This window comes from Mastigoproctus giganteus, chromosome 6, assembly GCF_048544385.1.
Source record: "Mastigoproctus giganteus isolate SK-2022 chromosome 6, ASM4854438v1, whole genome shotgun sequence".
Lineage (NCBI taxonomy): Eukaryota > Metazoa > Arthropoda > Arachnida > Uropygi > Thelyphonidae > Mastigoproctus > Mastigoproctus giganteus.
Window position 1 is genome coordinate 204,465,319 of NC_143580.1, and position 17,700 is coordinate 204,483,018.

At 37.1% G+C, this 17,700-nt stretch overlaps 1 protein-coding gene across 1 annotated transcript in view; it reads left to right on the forward strand.

Moving 5' to 3' along the window:
• The window catches only part of Xpd (general transcription and DNA repair factor IIH helicase subunit Xpd), a 279,740-nt gene that overhangs the window by 109,433 nt on the left and 152,607 nt on the right, over nucleotides 1-17,700 (forward strand). Inside the window, exons 10-11 of the mRNA XM_090376384.1 lie at nucleotides 1,491-1,587; nucleotides 3,327-3,436. Of these exons, the coding sequence (XP_090232510.1) occupies nucleotides 1,491-1,587; nucleotides 3,327-3,436 (207 nt within the window). The remainder of the gene's footprint in view (nucleotides 1-1,490; nucleotides 1,588-3,326; nucleotides 3,437-17,700) is intronic.

Here is a 17,700-nt window from a genome sequence, read left to right on the forward strand (position 1 = left end):
CTAACATTTTGATAAATCCTATTTATAAAAATTTAGTTGCCTAATTAGAGGGAATATACCACTGAACAGAATACAGTGACCCACACATTGGAAACCTCTGCAGTAGCTGATTTCTCCTCTATGAGATATATAGTTTGTTTTTGTCAGTGTCATACTGCTTATACAAGGTATTTCAAAAGTGATGGCCAATAATTTAAAGGTGAACTGTACAGACTACAATATGCAAAAAAAGCCTAGTAAACATGGGTCCTTAAGTGAATTGTTTTCGAGATATTACAGATTTCTAGTAGGGATCCACCACTGACAAGGTGAACTGTACAGAGTTGGGATCCATCACTGACTTGTTTGTTTAGGTTATGCTCATTCTCTCCCTTTCCCCTCTCTCAATGCTCTGAGACATAGCAGGCATACTAGTACTTGTCAAAGGATAGTCAACATGGAAAGAGGTTACAGCAATGAAGATTAGTTAAATCCTATGGATTTTTGTATCTGGGGGTCATGAAAAAGGCTTGGTGTACACTTCTGACATTAACACAGTTGAGGAATTGCAGCATTGGGTTGGAGCCTTTCAGCAAATCAGAAATGACCCAGGAATGCCTGAGAGGATTCGTAACTCAATGCAGAGAAGACTACAAAGCTGCATACGGATGCAAGGACAGCATTTTGAACACCTTTTGTAACATCTGTAAAATCCTGTGGTGTTGAAACCAAAAATTAAAACTGCATTATCTTATGTTTAATAAAACCACTCTTAGAAAAGGATTCACAGTTTTTTGCTAAACTAGTGCTCCCATAGTCAGTGGCGGATCTTAACAGAAAATATGCATTCTCTCTAAAATGGTTCATTTGCGGCCCGATGTTCACTGGGACTATTTTGCTTATTTATTTTGTACTTTTCACCTTTAAATTATTGACCATCATTTTTGAAACACCCTGTACCTATATATATAGGAAATGATAGGTCTGATAAAGTTTGATAAAGGTGCATAGATGGAAGTGAAAATACACAAAGTGCTGAAGACTAAAAGGGTGAGGATAGCAGAAATATGAAGTATTGTAGATTTGTAAAAAGAGAGAAAGAATGTGAATATCCTGTATGTTATGATGAATTAAGAAAATTATAGGCTGAATTGCAAAACCAATTAGAGGTGAGGGAACTGTAAAGTAAAATGATTAATACAAAATGATTAAACAAATAAAATAAAATGTGAGATAGCCATCATCAAAAACTTCATATTTCTGCATTTTATTTATTTTTTAATCATTTTACTAATTCCTCATTGAATTTAATTCAAATTGAATTAATTTAGATTCAATTCCTCATTGAATTTAAAAGTTTACTTGAATGTCAATATCATTTGCACCAACAGGTTTTGTAACTTGGTACGTTTTTATTCAAAGAAATTTCTGTGTTTAAAAAATTTTTTTTTATTTAAAAAAAATTTCATTTTTCATTTTAGGTGAATAAAATTATTTATTTATTATTATAGATAATGTATGCATTGAATCAATGAGTGTTACCATCAACAGAAGAATTATTGATAAAAGTCAACAGAATATCCAGGTATTAGAGAAGACAGTAAAGGAGTAAGTAAATGATTTTTATACCACGTTATATATCTTAGACTTCCTTGTTTTAATTGGTTTTTGAAAATAAAATGTGTTATTTGCTGAAGAAATATGTATATATTAGTTTATAAATCAACAGGTATTACCTTTATTTTAGATATAGGAAGCTTCTTTTCCAACTCTCCTAGTCCAACTCGCTAATAATTCTTGAGGATGGCGATATCAATTTTGCAAACCAGGTGGGACATCTTCCCCACTGTCAGAACCGTAGTGTTGAGACCGTGCGGTCTCAACAATGAGCGCTGAAGACTTCTGTCTTCAAACACCATACCTCTGGCAGCAAGGAAACCATTACGTGGATTGGCATAAAATTAGATTTTTGAAGGTCTAAACTGTTTAATAAATATGGACTGATTATTTCTTTTGGTCCTGTAGCTGGACTTTAGAGTTAAATTTAGGGGTCTAATAAAATTGGATATTGGGGGGAAGGATTATTCTCTATATTCCTTAAGTCAGACTAGAACTTTTTGGGCGTCATGGTAACATGACGCCCAAAAAGTTCTAGTTAACATGACGCCCAAAAAGTTCTAGTTAACATGACGCCCAAAAAGTTCTAGTCCGACTTAAGGAATGTAGAGAATAATCCTTCCCCCCAATATCCAATTTTATTAGACCCCTAAATTTAACTCTAAAGTCCAGCTACAGGACCAAAAGAAATAATCGGTCCATATTTATTAAACAGTTTAGACCTTCAAAAATCTAATTTTATGCCAATCCACGTAATGGTTTCCTTGCTGCCAGAGGTATGGTGTTTGAAGACAGAAGTCTTGAGCGCTCATTGTTGAGACCGCACGGTCTGAACACTACGGTTCTGACAGTGGGGAAGATGTCCCACCTGGTTTGCAAAATTGATATCGCCATCCTCAAAAATTATTAGCGAGTTGGACTAGGAGAGTTGGAAAAGAAGCTTCCTATATCTAAAATAAAGGTAATCCCTGTTGATTTATAATATAATAGAATATAGGAATTATCGAGCACTTAATAGCTCTCAATTATCAAATCTATTAAATATTATTAGTGTATAACCCATAGTATAATGTCAGAAAAAAATTGTATGCGGCTTCGTCCTATGATAGACTTGATAGCCTTTTCTTTTTTTTTTTTTTTTTTTTAATATATCTCTATCATGAAAATGCTCTGACAAATGTGGGTGCCCTGGACGGGGTGAGATTTCCAAATTCCTTCATTGTTTCCCATAGACTACCTAAGTATATTCTTCATAACCCATCATATCTACTGCAAGACCAAATGATTCAGCACTGTTATAATGTTTTCTCTGAAAAAGAATGTAAGTACCATTAACTTTATAAGTTGAAAATGTAAGCCTGAAGCTAATATGCCATTGAAACATTTAACACTTCAGCTGCTTGGACTGATGCTACAACCAATGTCTTTATTCTTTCCTCAGGTGGGATGATTTGCTGCTCTCTCTTTCACTTATGCTTTTAAATCACATCATGTTAATTTCTATTGAAAAGAAATAAATTGCATAAACAAACCATTAAAATATGCTGAAAAATACCTGAATACAAATGGTTAAATGACTAATTTGTGTAATTGCTAATGGTCTCTCTCTCAGTTTAATAAAACCAGTGATATCATACATTAAGTAGGAAAATTTCATCAAAATATTGAAATGTGCATCATTCTGTACCAGATTTAGATTATCCATTTAAAGTATCTTTTTTAAAACCTAGTTTAAAGGAACAGGATGCTCAGAAACTAAAGGAGGAATATACAAGATTAGTAGAAGGACTAAGAGAAGCAGGAATTCAGAGAGAAACTGATGTTGTCCTTTCAAATCCAGGTTAGTTGCATTTTAGAAGAGGATTTGAAATTTTGTATAGTAATCAGTAGTCAAGAGCTATAATTTTCAGAGTTATTTTTGAATAATTACAGACAGGGAAATAGCTTTATAAAATGACTTTTCTGCTACAAATTTTTGTTTACCATAGTTTTCTTTAAAAAAAAGAATGTAAGTACCATTAACTTTATTAGTTGAAAATGTAAGCCTGAAGCTAATATGTCATCGAAATATTTGATTTACAACTTTGGCAGTTTTCATATTGCAAGTTAAATCATCTAGGTGTTAAATTCCACACCAAATGAGGTACTTAGCTACCATTTTGTGCAGAATTTAAGATTTTATTGGATTACATCATCATCAGCCATTTTCAATCCACTGCAGGATGAAGGCCTCTCCAGCAACTTTCCAGTTCCTTCTGTTTTGTGCAATGGCGATCCATTTACTACCCACAAACTTATGAATTTCATCTATCCATCTCCACTGTTGTCTTCCAGGTTTTCTTCTAGCTCCTCTTGGGTACCATTCTGTTATTTTCTTAGTCCATCTGTCGTCATGTCTTCGAGCTATGTGTCCTGCCCAAGACCATTTTTGTTCTTTAGTTTTGATAAGAATGTCCTTTACTTGAGTTTGCTGCCTAATCCATGTGTTTCTCTTCTTATCTAACAGTCTGATTCCCAATATAATTCGTTCCATTCTTTGCTGTGTAGTTCTCATCTTCTCTTCCATTCTTTTGGTGAGTGCCCAAGTTTCACTTCCATAAGTCATGGTGGGAAGTATACATTGGTTCATTATTTTACGTTTCAGACAAACTGGGATATTGCTCCTCAGTATGTGATTATATTTCCTGAATGCTATCCATCCAAAATTTATTGTTCTCTTGACTTCCAGCCATTTATCATTATTACAGCTAATAACTTGTCCCAGATAAGTATATGACTCCACCTTTTCAATTACTGCTCCTTCAATCATTATGTCCCTTTCTGTGGCATACTTGTTCATCATTACTTTTTTTTTTTAGCCATATTCATCTTTAGTCCAAAATCCTTACTAACTGTGCATAACTGATTAAGATTTTCCTCTAATTCTTTGGGATCGTGGCTTATGACCACAATGTCATCTGCAAATCGTAAATGGTTTAAGTACTCTCCATTCACATTGACTCCTTTCTGCGACCAGTCTTATCTTCTGAAAGCTTCCTCAAGGGCAGCAGTTGTTGTTGTTGTATGTTTTACGGCGCAGCGGCAGCTAAAGGCCATTATGTGCCAAACAATGGTAGGAGGTAAGGCTTTATTAAGAGTGAGATGTGTGCATTATGTGAGATTTAAGCATTATATTCTGTCATAGCATTTTATCCTTTTTAGGAAAGTGAAAACTGCATCGATATCAGATCTGTCATCTAATATTTGTTGCAAAGTAGGTGTGATTTGGGCTGCATAGTTTGATAAGGTGGTTTGCCGTACTCCATTATAGAGAGGGCAGTCAACAATGATGTGTTGGATGGTGATTTGAGCATGGCAGTTCGGACAAGAAGGCGGGTCTGAGGAAGAAAGAAGATAAAGGTGAGTAAGGTGTGTATGTCCTATTCGTAATCTTGCAAGTGTGACTTCTTCCTTTCGGTTCGAGTGGAAACTAGATGGCCAAGACTGGAGTTTCGCTTTAATCCGAAGGAGTTTGTTGCCTTCTTGATTTTGCCAGATGGTTTGCCAGTAATTCATCCTTCGCTTTGTTATAAGACTTTTATAATCTGTGAAAGGAGTTTTGAAAGAGTCATCAATTGGTTGCACAATAGATTTGGCTGCATGGTCAGCACTCTCATTGCCATGTATGCCAACATGGCTAGCAACCCAACAAAATTTTATTACTTTCATGTTCTTAGCTAGATGAGCCAGCAAGTTTTGAATATTACCAAGTAGGTAGTTATGATGCTTTCTTGATTGCTGTAAAGCGAGAAGGGCACTCAGAAAGTCGGTAAAATTAATACTATGGGTAAACTTCTGCAACTTTATAGTTTCTAGCACCATTTGTATGGCATGAAGTTCAGCAGTAAAGATACTGCATTCTAAAGGTAACTGATTAGAGATTATAGATGATGGAAGAACAACAGCAGCACCGACGTGGTGATCAGTTTTGGAACCGTCTGTGTATATCCTGGTATAAGATTCATATTTCTCAAGTAGAGATTTATGAAGCTGATTTACATTCTGTGAAGAAAGAGTACTTTTCCCCCATTCTTGAAGGGACTGATCACAGGTGGCAGGGCAGAAAGCCCATGGAGGAGTCGTGAAACTAGTGGTGGCTATTTTAGAAAGGTCAAGCTGCCAATTATCAAGTAGTGAGCAAGAGCAAAGACATATGCCAGTGGGTCGATTTATTGATGGATAAACGGCATACAAGTTCTCCCAATCTGGTGTAAATAGATGTTTCCACGATGGATGCAGGGGTTGGCTTTTTATTTTGATAGCATAATTTAGCAGTAAAATTTGTCTTTGTAGAGAGAGTGGGGGGGAGGATTGTGAGCTTCAGCGTACAGGCTCTGCACAGGAGATGTGCGGTAGGCTCCAAGAGCAATGCGTAGGCCACTATGGTGAATAGGGTCCAAAGTCCTCAAAATGCTAGGTCTAGCAGAGTTGTAAACTGGTGACGCATAGCCTAACCTTGATCTTACAATAGCATGATATAAATGGAGTGTTTGACGGTCAGCACCCCATGTTGTAGCTGATAATACTCTCAAAATGTTTAATTTCTTGAAACAGGTGGTTCTAAGTTGTTTAATATGGTCAAGAAAGGTCAATTTTTTATCTAAAGTTAACCCAAGGAATCGAATGGTAGGCACAACAGGTATATCATGGTTTCCCAGCTTTAGAAGTGGGTCAGGGTGGAGATTACGTCTTCTACAGAAATGAACTGCAACAGTTTTTTCAGGTGATATGCGAAACCCGTTATCTGTAGCCCACGTTGTAATCTTATTTAGAGCTCTTTGCAGTTGTCTCTCAATCATTCTCATGTTCTGTGAGTGACAAGATATACTAACATCATCTGCATATAAAGTAGTAAATACAGTGGCCGGAATGACCTTGGTTAATGAGTTGATTTTTATGATGAATAGAGTGGCACTTAAAACTGAGCCCTGTGGAACACCTTCTTCTTGGATGAATTTTCGGGAAAGAGTGGATTGAATACGGACCTGGAAGGATCGCTGCTTCAAAAAGTTCTGTATAAATCTTGCCTTATTACCCCTGAAGCCTAATGCATATAGATCACAGAGAATTCTGTATCGCCAAGCTGTGTCAAAAGCTTTCTCAATGTCTAAATAAACTGTAGTCAAATGTTCCTTCCTTAAGAAGGCATTGCGAATCTGGTTTTCCCTTTGTATCAAGAGGTCTAAATTTGATCTACCTGTATGAAATCCGCACTGCAATGAATTGATGAGGTTGTATTTGCTCAGCACCCAGGTGAGACGAGAGTTTACCATTTTTTCCATTATTTTTCCCATACAGCTGGTGAGGGCAATAGGTTGATAGTGACATGGGTTGATTGGATCCTTGCCAGGTTTTAATAATGCTATGACATACGAGTGTCGCCAGTTATCAGGGAAAGTATTTTCTGTGAAAACCCGGTTATATAGCTGGAGTAAGACACGAAGTGACTTTTCGCTCAGCTCTTTCAACATGACATAGTGAATTTCATCAGGTCCAGCAGCACTGTGTTTCGAGCTGTTAAGAGCAAGCCGTAGCTCAATTATGGTAAAGGGACAGTTGTACATTTGATGGTGGTCTGTGTTAAAATTTAGGGTCTGCTTTTTGGCAAGGAACTTTAATTTCTGAAAGTTTGGTGAGTATGAGGACACGGCAGAGGTTTGAGCAAAGGATTCTCCGAGAGTGTTAGCTATGTCTTGAGGTAGTGAAACATCATTGCCGTTTATATTCAGTATTGATAGATGCGAAGGAGGATATTTATTTTACATTTTTCTAATAGTTTTCCAGATGGTTTGTGTTTTAGCGGACCGCGTAATAGTTGAAGCAAAGCATTTCTATGACTCTCTTTTACTTGCATGCTGAATGCGTCTAGCATTGGCTCTGGCTTTCTTAAAGTGTACTAGATTAGCAGCAGTAGGGATTTTGCGAAATTTATTCTAGGCTTTATTTTTCTGTTGTTTAGCATTGCATTCATTGTTCCACCAGGGTTTTGATCTTATTCTATGACTTGTGGACACTCTTGGTATTGCTGCTTCGGTGGCCAGCAATATTTGATTTGTTACATAATCAACCGCATTATTTATTGACACATTTGAAACAGCTGTTTTTTGCAGGATGGCTAGTTGCCTATATTTTACCCAATCAGCTTTGACAAAGTTCCATTTGGCAGTTTGATTATGACAAGGTGGTGAATTTGATTCTACATGACAGACTATTGGATAATGGTCACTACCCAGTAGACTGTCATGAACAGACCAATCAAACAGCGGAATAAGGACTGGTGAGCATACGGAGAGATCAGTTGCTGAGCTTGACCCAGAAGGTAGATGAAAATAAGTGGGTAAACCAGTATTCAGTAGTGTCAGATTAAATTTATCTAAAAGCTTTTCTAGTATTTTTCTTCGTTTATCGTGTATTCTATCACCCCATAGAGGATTATGTGCGTTAATTAATGTATGTAGGATTATTTACGTTAAAATCTCCCATGATGCAAAAGGGAGGAGGGAGCTGAGATACAACAGTTTCAAGATCAGTGTAAGAAATGTCTTGGTTAGGAGAAAGATATAAGGAGATAATAGTAAAAGAAAAATTAAAGGATATTCGAGCAGCCTACTGCTTCTAGATTTGTTTGTAACATTAATGGTCGGGAAGGGATATTGGAGCTGACTACAAGTGCAACCCCTCCATGAGCCGAATTGCTTACATGAGATACTCGATCTTTTCTGTAGATAACATGATGTTTAAGTGAGGTAGCAACAGAAGCTGTTAAGTTAGTTTCTTGGAGGCAGAAGGTAACTGGGTTATACTGGAGAAGGAGATCCCGAATGTCATCAAGGTTGGTGTGATACCCTCTACAATTCCATTGAAGAAAACTGGGCATTATTTGGGTGAAGTGTGGTCCTCGGTTTCTGTCCGAGGTACTGTTGGCTTATGGTGACCAGATTTTCTTTTCGGGAAGTACATCTTCCTGTTTCCATCTCTTCTTCTGGGAAGAGATCGAGAATGGGGTCTTCGTGGTCAGTGTTTCCTTCCATTTCTATCGACTCAGGTTTAGTAGTATCACCACTTTTTGAGCACATTGGGTTATTGGTAGAATGCGGAACAGTTATTGGTGTGTTAACAGCCTTGTTTGATTTATATGGTTTACCAGAAAGGGGCACAGTTTCCAAAATCGACAGAGCCCAATCTGACATTGACCTGTCTGGGGGAAACGTTACCTCAGTTTGAGTACCAGTCGTTATTGTTCTTTGCACAGTACTGGTTACCGCAGTTGGCTTTTGGACTACTTCAGCGAAGCTGGGTCGAGTGTTAAATTGAGTCTGTACAGATTTTTTAGCTTCTTGGTATGAGATGTTTTTTTCGGCTTTGACCTGTTAAATGTTTTTTTCCTTATTCCATAGGGGACATTCTCTGGAGTAGGTAGTATGTGGACCATTACAATTTGAGCATTTGTGCTGCTCTGCTTTGCAGTCAGAGTGATTGTGCTCTCGTGAACCGCAATTAGCACAAGTGGCTGAACCTCTACACACGTTTTGGGAATGCCCAAATTTTTGGCATTTAAAACAGCGTGTAGGGTTAGGAATTACAATTTTATTTGACAATTCAGATAACCTGCTTTAATGGATGCTGGAGGTTTGGGGCTATCAAATGTTAGTATTATATTCCCAGTTGGAACTAGGGCATTGTCTCGTTTTGTGTATATGCACTGTACATGCACAATTCCCTGGTCTTGCAATTCATTTTTCAACTCTTCTTCTGAGAGATTTATGAGATCCCACTTATCAGTCACACCCCTGGAGGTGTTTAGAGTAGCATGAGGGGAGACAGTAATCGATAATCCACCAAAGGATGTTAGTTTTTCGAGCCGTTGTGATTGCCGTTCATCTGAGACCTTAACGAGCAAGTCGCCCGATCTCAGACGCTTAGTTGTTTTCGTAGATCCTATTAGATTTTCTAGGTATTGCTGAATTTTAAAAGGCGAGAGACTACCAAGAGACTGTTCTTGAGTCGAATGCAATACAAGGTGCATTGGATGCCTTCTTTTTACACTCAGTTTTTTGACGTTTAGTACTGCATGAGTTGGAGTCTTCTATCTCATGAGCAGCCATATTAGGATCCCTATGTCCTGTAGGAGAGATCATTTTGCTCCTTTTAGCCCTGGAAAGATACCTTTTCTTTCCAGGTTACCGGCCCCGCCACGGGGAGGTGGGAGCAGTGCCACAAGGGTAACCAAGTGGCTGAGTTAGTTTGGTTAGTAAGATTAACAAGAAACAGAAAGGTGAATTTCCTTCCTGGAACTCTGCCTTCTTTTTGTAGTGCAAAAGTTTCTCAATACAAATAAATAAAGAAAATTGTGTTTAAAACCTAAAGAAAACTATTTGCTTTGCACACACAATATATAGATCGCTTGGAAATCGCTTGGCTACACTAATAATCGCTTGGCACCAGGGACCAGGGCAGCAGTAAACAACTTCGGAGATATTGTGTCTCCTTGTCGAACTCCATTCTCAATTTTAAATTTGCTATTGTCTTTGTCTAGTCTAATAAAGGAGGTCGCGTTCTCATATATTTTCTTCAAAATCATAATATATGAGGTATGTATGTATGTATGCCTTGTCTTTCCAGTGCTCGAAACATTGCCTTATGCTCTGTGGAGTCAAATGCCTTTTCATAATCCACAAATGCCAGGCATAATGGTGTTTTATATTCATTTGCTTTCTCCATTATCTGTGATATTACGTGAAGGTGATCCATAGTTGAGACCTAAAGCCCACTTGCTCTTTCGGTTGATTCTCATCAAGTATTCTTTCTAATCTGTTAGTAATGCCCTTGTGAACAACTTGTAGATGTGGGATAACAAGCTAATTGCTCTATAATTTCCAATTTCTGATTTATCTCCTTTCTTATGCAGCAAAACTATGATTGCATTATTCCACTCCTTAGGCGTCACACCTTTTCTAATGCATTTTGTGAAGAGTCTTGCCAGTTTTTGTGTCATGCAACTCTACAGTAACTTCATCTTCCCCGGGGCTTTCTGATTCTTCATTTTCTTCAATGCATGTTCTACCTCATCAGGAAGAATATCAGGTATGTTGTATGTGTTACTAATTTGCGATCCATCTTCTCCACTGCTGGCATCATTCTCTCGCTCCTTGTATAATTCTCTATAGTAGTCTTCTGCTATTTGAATTATACCTTCTCTGTTATTTATAAGTACACCATTGCTATTCTTCAGTTTCAGTATCATTTGTCTTTCTGTATTACTGCTCATGGCTGCTGATTTAAGTCCTTTGTTTTCCCTTAATGCTTGTTCTACTTTTCTTGTATTAAATCTTCTTATGTCCTATCTGAGTCTCTTTCTAATGGCTTTGCATGTCAGTATACTCAATTTTCTCTTTGTCAGTGTTTATCTTGCTCTTCATTTGTCATCTTCGGTTGATCATGACAAGTGTTTCTTGACTGATTTTTTTCTTCTTTGGATTTCTTTTTACCTATAGGTTTCTTGGGCTTTATCACTTTCAGAAAGTTGTAATATTCCTTGTCAATATCTTGGTTCTGAGAAGTCTGCAGAAGCTCAAACTTGTTCTTAAGTTCCAGTACATACTGCTTTTTCTCCTCTTCTGTTGTCTCAAAGATTTTCGTATTATTTACTTGAGTCAGTTTTTTCCTTTCTTTTCTTACATCTGTATCAAGTGTGCATCTTACCATTCTGTGATCACTTCCAACATTTACCTTATTCAAGACGGTAACATCATTCACGATATATCTTCTGTTAGTGAGGATGAAGTCGATTTCATTAGTTGTTAGTTCATTTGGACTCTTCCATGTCCACTTTCTGTTCACCCTTTTCATTAAAAGTGTTCATTACTGACAATCCTCGAGATTCTGCAAATTCCACAAGTCTTTCACCTCTTTCATTTCTTTCACCAGTTCCAAAATTTCCTATAGTTCACTTTCTATGCTGTTTTGTTTTTTTCCAACCTTAGCATTGAAGTCCCCCATAATTGATAGTGTAGTGGGTTTTCTGCTCATCTAGAAGACTCAATTTCGGTGTACATTTCTTCAACCTCTTCATTATCATGGCTTGATGTTGTTGCATAAATCATTATAACCTTTAGTTTGTACCTCTTAGAAATCCTGAGTATTAGTCTTGACACCCTTGGTGATGTACTTTTGAATTCCAAAATGTTGTTTTTTATATCTTTATGGACCAGAAAGCCAACTCCACCTTCGCTCCTTTCACTGTTTCCATTGGTGTACAGCAGATTTCCACTTGATAAACTTATAAGTGATTCATCTCTTCTTCTTGTTTCAGCCAAACCAATTATATTCCAATTTACATTTTCTAATTCCTTTTCCAGCTCTAATATCCTGTCTTCACCGATGATTACAGAAAATTGGATTACAGAAAATCTAATTGCCATCAATAATATTTTTAGTAATCTAATAAATGGTTAGTTATGTGATACCACCACCACATTGAAAATAAATAGCATTATACTTCTCTTTTTAGAAGTTATATTTATTTGTATCACGAAACTGGCCAATTTGTGGAAAGTCATAATATGAAAGATTAATGCATTTATGAAAAGAGTTTTCATTCTTGCACATATTTTTTGTTTACCAAGATTTTTCGTAAAAAGGTATTTAAGTGCTGTTATTTTAGTACTTATAAGACTTGAAAAATTGATCTTTCCTTATGCCATTTACACATGCAATGGTTAATGTCCACTCTATTTTCATTAAGATATTTTTATATCTGCCAACTCAGAATCCAGAAAAATTTTCATACCTTCCAGCCAGAATGCAGTTAATGCATGTCATGAGGTGCAACTGGAGATATGTATTTCATTATGAAATTCAGTAAACCATATTTTATATATATATATATATATATTTTTTTTTTTTTTTTTTTTTCATCTAAAGATATTACTTCTAGCTATTACCTCTCTTGACTTTCTCTTATATGAGTTTGTTGAAAAATCAAGTTGCATGAACAATTGGCACCTCCATAGCCAGGTGGGCAGGAGCAGCAGTGCATAGCACACGCTTCTTGATTAGACTGGGGTTCGAGCCCGTGACCACCAAATACAGAGGATGCGGAAAGGTCAGGGAATGACTGCCACATATCTCTGGAGCAATATGGCCTTAGTTGCTAATGCTCCTAAAAACCAAATAACAACAACAGCATCAACAATTCTTATGTAAACCACAAGGTGTCTCTTGCTGTTCCCTAGCTTGATCATTGTGATTGAAAATGATATATTATAGTGGCTTATCCAAATTTATTTTTATACATTCTTCTCACAACCCCTGTGAGAAATTTTAGAAGATACATAGAAATTTTTACAAAATTTAATAGGCATAATTAAAGAGAGTAAAAATAATTTATTAAAACATAAAACTTATTTATTACTATCTGTCCATCTATAAAATACAGGGAGCAAGAAATAAGTTTATAAGAAAATCAGGAAAGGTATAGTGAAAAGTATTTATTCGACAAATGATGGAGATAAATAAATAGTGGAATTTATGATATCATAAATTCCACAATTCATGGAGGCATTTTCAAGGGCATAAAAGAAAGATTCTAAAACTGTGACAAAGTAATTCATTGTTTTACCAGTGTATTGATGAATTTGATTTGAAGTCATTCTAGTCTTGGAAAAAGTTACTGCTGTTGTGGTGGCCAAATGATATTGTAATAGTCAAAATCTTGAAGTATAAGTTGAAAGATTTCAACTTTGTAATTCTTAAAAGTTCAGGAGGGAAGGCTTAATTAATCTGAGAAGTTTGGAAGTCTTATATATATGATGAGATCAATGCGGTAGAAGGGATGAACATGGAACCAAAACAGTATTTCTAAGTCCTTTAAGGTATCATTTGATTCAACGAGAAAAGTTCCTCTTATACTGGATGATTCATAAAAGAAAAAATATGAAAAAGTAGATAAGAAATTAGATTAATTGTGTGCTTCTCTCCTTATGTAGATAATTATCCAGTTAACTTTTAAATTTTTCCAAGCTGTCAGCCTCAACGACTCTCTGGCTAAAAGAAAACTTTTTGCAAGAGAGTCGTTGGTCCATGTCAATTTGTTGTATAACAGGTTGGTGCATGACAATTTGCTGTATGCAACAGTTCACTGCATGACAGTTCAGTGTATGTGACAATTTGGCGTATAAGCCAATTTGGTGAATGACATTTCACTGTATGCAATGATTTGGTGTCTGCACGAAAATTCGGTGTATGACATTTTGTTATTTTAATAAATTTATTTCTCCTTCTTCTCAACCTGCAACCAACCAATCCTAGCTACTTGAAAAATATGGACATCAAATGACCCCACAAAAAAAGTATGAGTACAGTCAGTCCTCGTATAACACGTGTTTACACTACACAAATTTGATCATACACGATTTATAAATAAGGGAACGATATCGTATATAACGGCCCCAAGTGCCAAGCGATAGGGACCAAGCGATTTTCTTAAGCGAATTATAAAGTGATCCTTCCAAGTGATTTTGTTCTCTTTCATTTCTAGCCGCTCTTATTCTCAGTTCATTGTAAGTGGTTCTTCACTTAGCAGATTTTAAGTAGAACCCAGGAAGGAAAATCACCTTTCTTTTTTAGGATAATTATCCATTTTCTCACTAACAAACTAATCCGCCAGCCGCTTGGTCACTAGGTGGCACTGCTCCTGCCTCCCCGTGGTGGGGCCGGAAACCTGAAAGGAAAAATAATCCTTTCAGGGCTAAAAGGAGCAACAATGGACTTGACAAACCAGGCTTCTCCTGGAATTATGGATCAAACTGATCACAATCGGCAGCAAGATGATCTTAATCCATCTACTGCCAAAAGACAAAAGAAAGATGTGACCAAAACCATCTCGCCACTCTTTCTAATTGTTCATTCCCTATCAGACCAACCAGTTAGTAAACTTTCTCCCTTTGTTATACAGAGGTGTCTAGAACATATAGCTGGTCCACCGAAAATGGTTCGCCGCTTGAAATCAGGCGACCTTCTGATAGAAACGACAAATCATCGACATTCTGAGCTTCTTCTTGAAACCAAAACTTTTGGAGGGTTTCCCATCAAAGTCACTCCACATGCCACTTTAAATTCATCTAAAGGGGTTATCGTGGAATGGGACCTCCTAAATAGCTCTGAAGAAGAAATCGTACAAGAGCTACAAAACCAGAATGTCACACATGCCAAAAGAATCCTTATTAAAAAGGATGGAAACCTCGTTCCAACCCGCACCATCATACTTACTTTCAGTACTCCAACTCTACCATCATCAGTCAAAGCCGGGTACCTGAATTGCCAGGTAAAACCATACATCCCCAATCCATTAAGATGCTTCAAATGTCAAAAATATGGCCATTCCCAAACAGTATGCAGAGGACAAGCTATTTGTGCCACTTGTGGCTCAAAAGAACATACCAGTAAAGAATGCAATACACAGTCTCCTCGCTGCCCAAACTGCAAAGGAGACCACCCTGCCTATTCCAGAGACTGTAATATATGGAAAAGAGAAAAGCAAGTTCAAAAATATAAAACTGAACATAAGATAACATATCAAGAAGCCAAAAAGCAGATACCACTACTTCCAGCAGTGAGATCATATGCAGCAGCAGCAGCAACACCAGCAACTACAGTGCAGAAAACAAAGGTAATTGCAATACAGACTGACATCACAGTCCCACCTAACATCTCAATAGCAGATTGGGCACGTAATCTTCTTCTACAAACAAAACAAAAAGTTGACCAGGCAATTAATACACCCATTGTAATCCCACCAGATGCTGAAGATCCAACACCAACAAGCAGTACAAATTCCACCAAATCTGTAGAAAAAACACAAAAAAATACTGACACTATGGATATTGATGAAAAGGAGAAAGAAGATGAACCAGTTCTGGAACTTTACGCAAATGATGACATGGACAGTTGTGGCCGACCAACCTTCCCCAGAAAAGAAAAAATCAAAACAGATCGATTAAAACAAGCAGCTCATCGTAAGTCATCTGAATCAAGTACTAAACCCAAATAATGCGTACACTTCTACAATGGAATTGTCGTGGCTTTCGAAGTAATCTAAGTGATATCAAAGATCTAATTTCCGTATATGCTCCTGCAAGTATCTGTTTGCAAGAAACAAACCTAACTCCGCACATAAGTATTTCAATCAAGAACTACAATCTATATAGGCAAGACCGAAAAACCAATACAGGTCATGGAGGAGTCGCCATTCTTGTTGACTCTAATGTTCCATCCAAGCATATTCAGCTACACACACCCCTTGAAGCAGTCGCAGTACGCATCGTGGCTGGAATTTCCTTGACTATGATTTCTCTCTACCTTCCACCTAATCATGCGTATACACTGCAAGAATTTGAGGATTTAATTGAACAATTACCATCTCCTTTTTGTTTGATGGGGGACCTTAACGGGCATCATATCATCTGGGGATCACTTCGTACAGACAAAAGAGGACAGATGATTGAAAAACTTATAAATAATAGGAACCTAACACTCTTAAACACAGGTACTCACACCCATGTCCACTTACCAACAGGGACTACCTCTGCAATTGATCTCACCATTTGTTCCCCAGCTCTCTTTCCTCTCCTTGACTGGTCTGTTTCCGATGATCCCTATAGCAGTGATCATTACCCAGTTGTTTGTCACCTACTAGCAAATGATGTACAGCAACCTATAAGAGGTATAAAATGGAAATTTTGCAAAGCAAACTGGGAAAAATACCAATATGCTGCTTCCTTAGATGAGAAAATCATAAGACATACTGATATCAATAATGCTGTTACTCATATCACAAATCAAATAATTTCTGCAGCAAACATTGCAATACCAAAGACAGCTCACCAGTCTCATAAACATTACAAGCAGTGGTGGAATGAAGAATGCTTGGAAGCAAAGAAAGAAAAAAATAAGGCTTGGAATCAATTCAGAAAGTATCCCACCACCACTAATCTCATAAAGTATAAGAAAGCCAGAGCAAAAGCACGCTATATACGCCGGAAATCTCAGAAAGAATCCTGGATATCTTTTGCAAGCAAAATTAATAGAAATATGGACAGCAGAATAATATGGAACAAAATTCGACAAATTTCAGGCAAATATACAACCGTCCCTAAACCGATCATAAGGTGGAAAGGTCATGACATAACTGATCCAGAAAAAATTGCAAATCTACTAGGAGAAACATTTGAGGAATTGTCAGCAACAACGTCATACAGACCAATCTTTCAAACATATAAAGCTCAAATGGAAAAATACAAAATTAATTTTCATGCAGCTCATGAGATTTCATACAATCAATCCTTCACTATAAATGAATTGCATAAAGCCCTAGCCAAATCTAAAGAAAGTGCAGCAGGTCCGGATGGAATCCACTATCAAATGATCAAACACCTCCATAAAAATGCTTTATACATGCTGTTACTGCTATATAATAGGATATACCTTGAGGATACATATCCAGACTCTTGGCGACATTCGTTTGTACTGGCCTTTCCAAAACCTGGGAAGGACCATTCAAATCCATATAATTATCGTCCCATCGCGCTCACTAGCTGTCTAGGTAAAATTTTAGAAAAAATGGTGAACGCTCGGTTAACATGGTTTCTTGACTTCCATAACCTCCTTAGTCCTAGTCAATATGGTTTTCGGAAAAATAGATCCACAATAGACATAATGACAAAAGCTGAATCAAATATTCGCAATGCCTTTCTCCGAAATGAACACCTTGTAATGATATGCCTTGATATTGAAAAGGCGTTCGATACCACGTGGAGATATGGTATCCTTCATGAATTGCACAAATTAGGTCTTCGAGGCCATCTACCGAAGTTCCTTCAGAATTTCATGACTAAAAGAACTTTCCAAGTCCGCTACCATCATATCCTCTCTCTAATATACAATCAAGAACAGGGGGTCCCCCAAGGCTCAGTCCTCAGTGCAACCCTTTTCGCTATCAAAATAAACCCAGTAACAGAAGTTATTCCAGCAACAATTGAAACCTACCTATATGCTGACGACCTCACC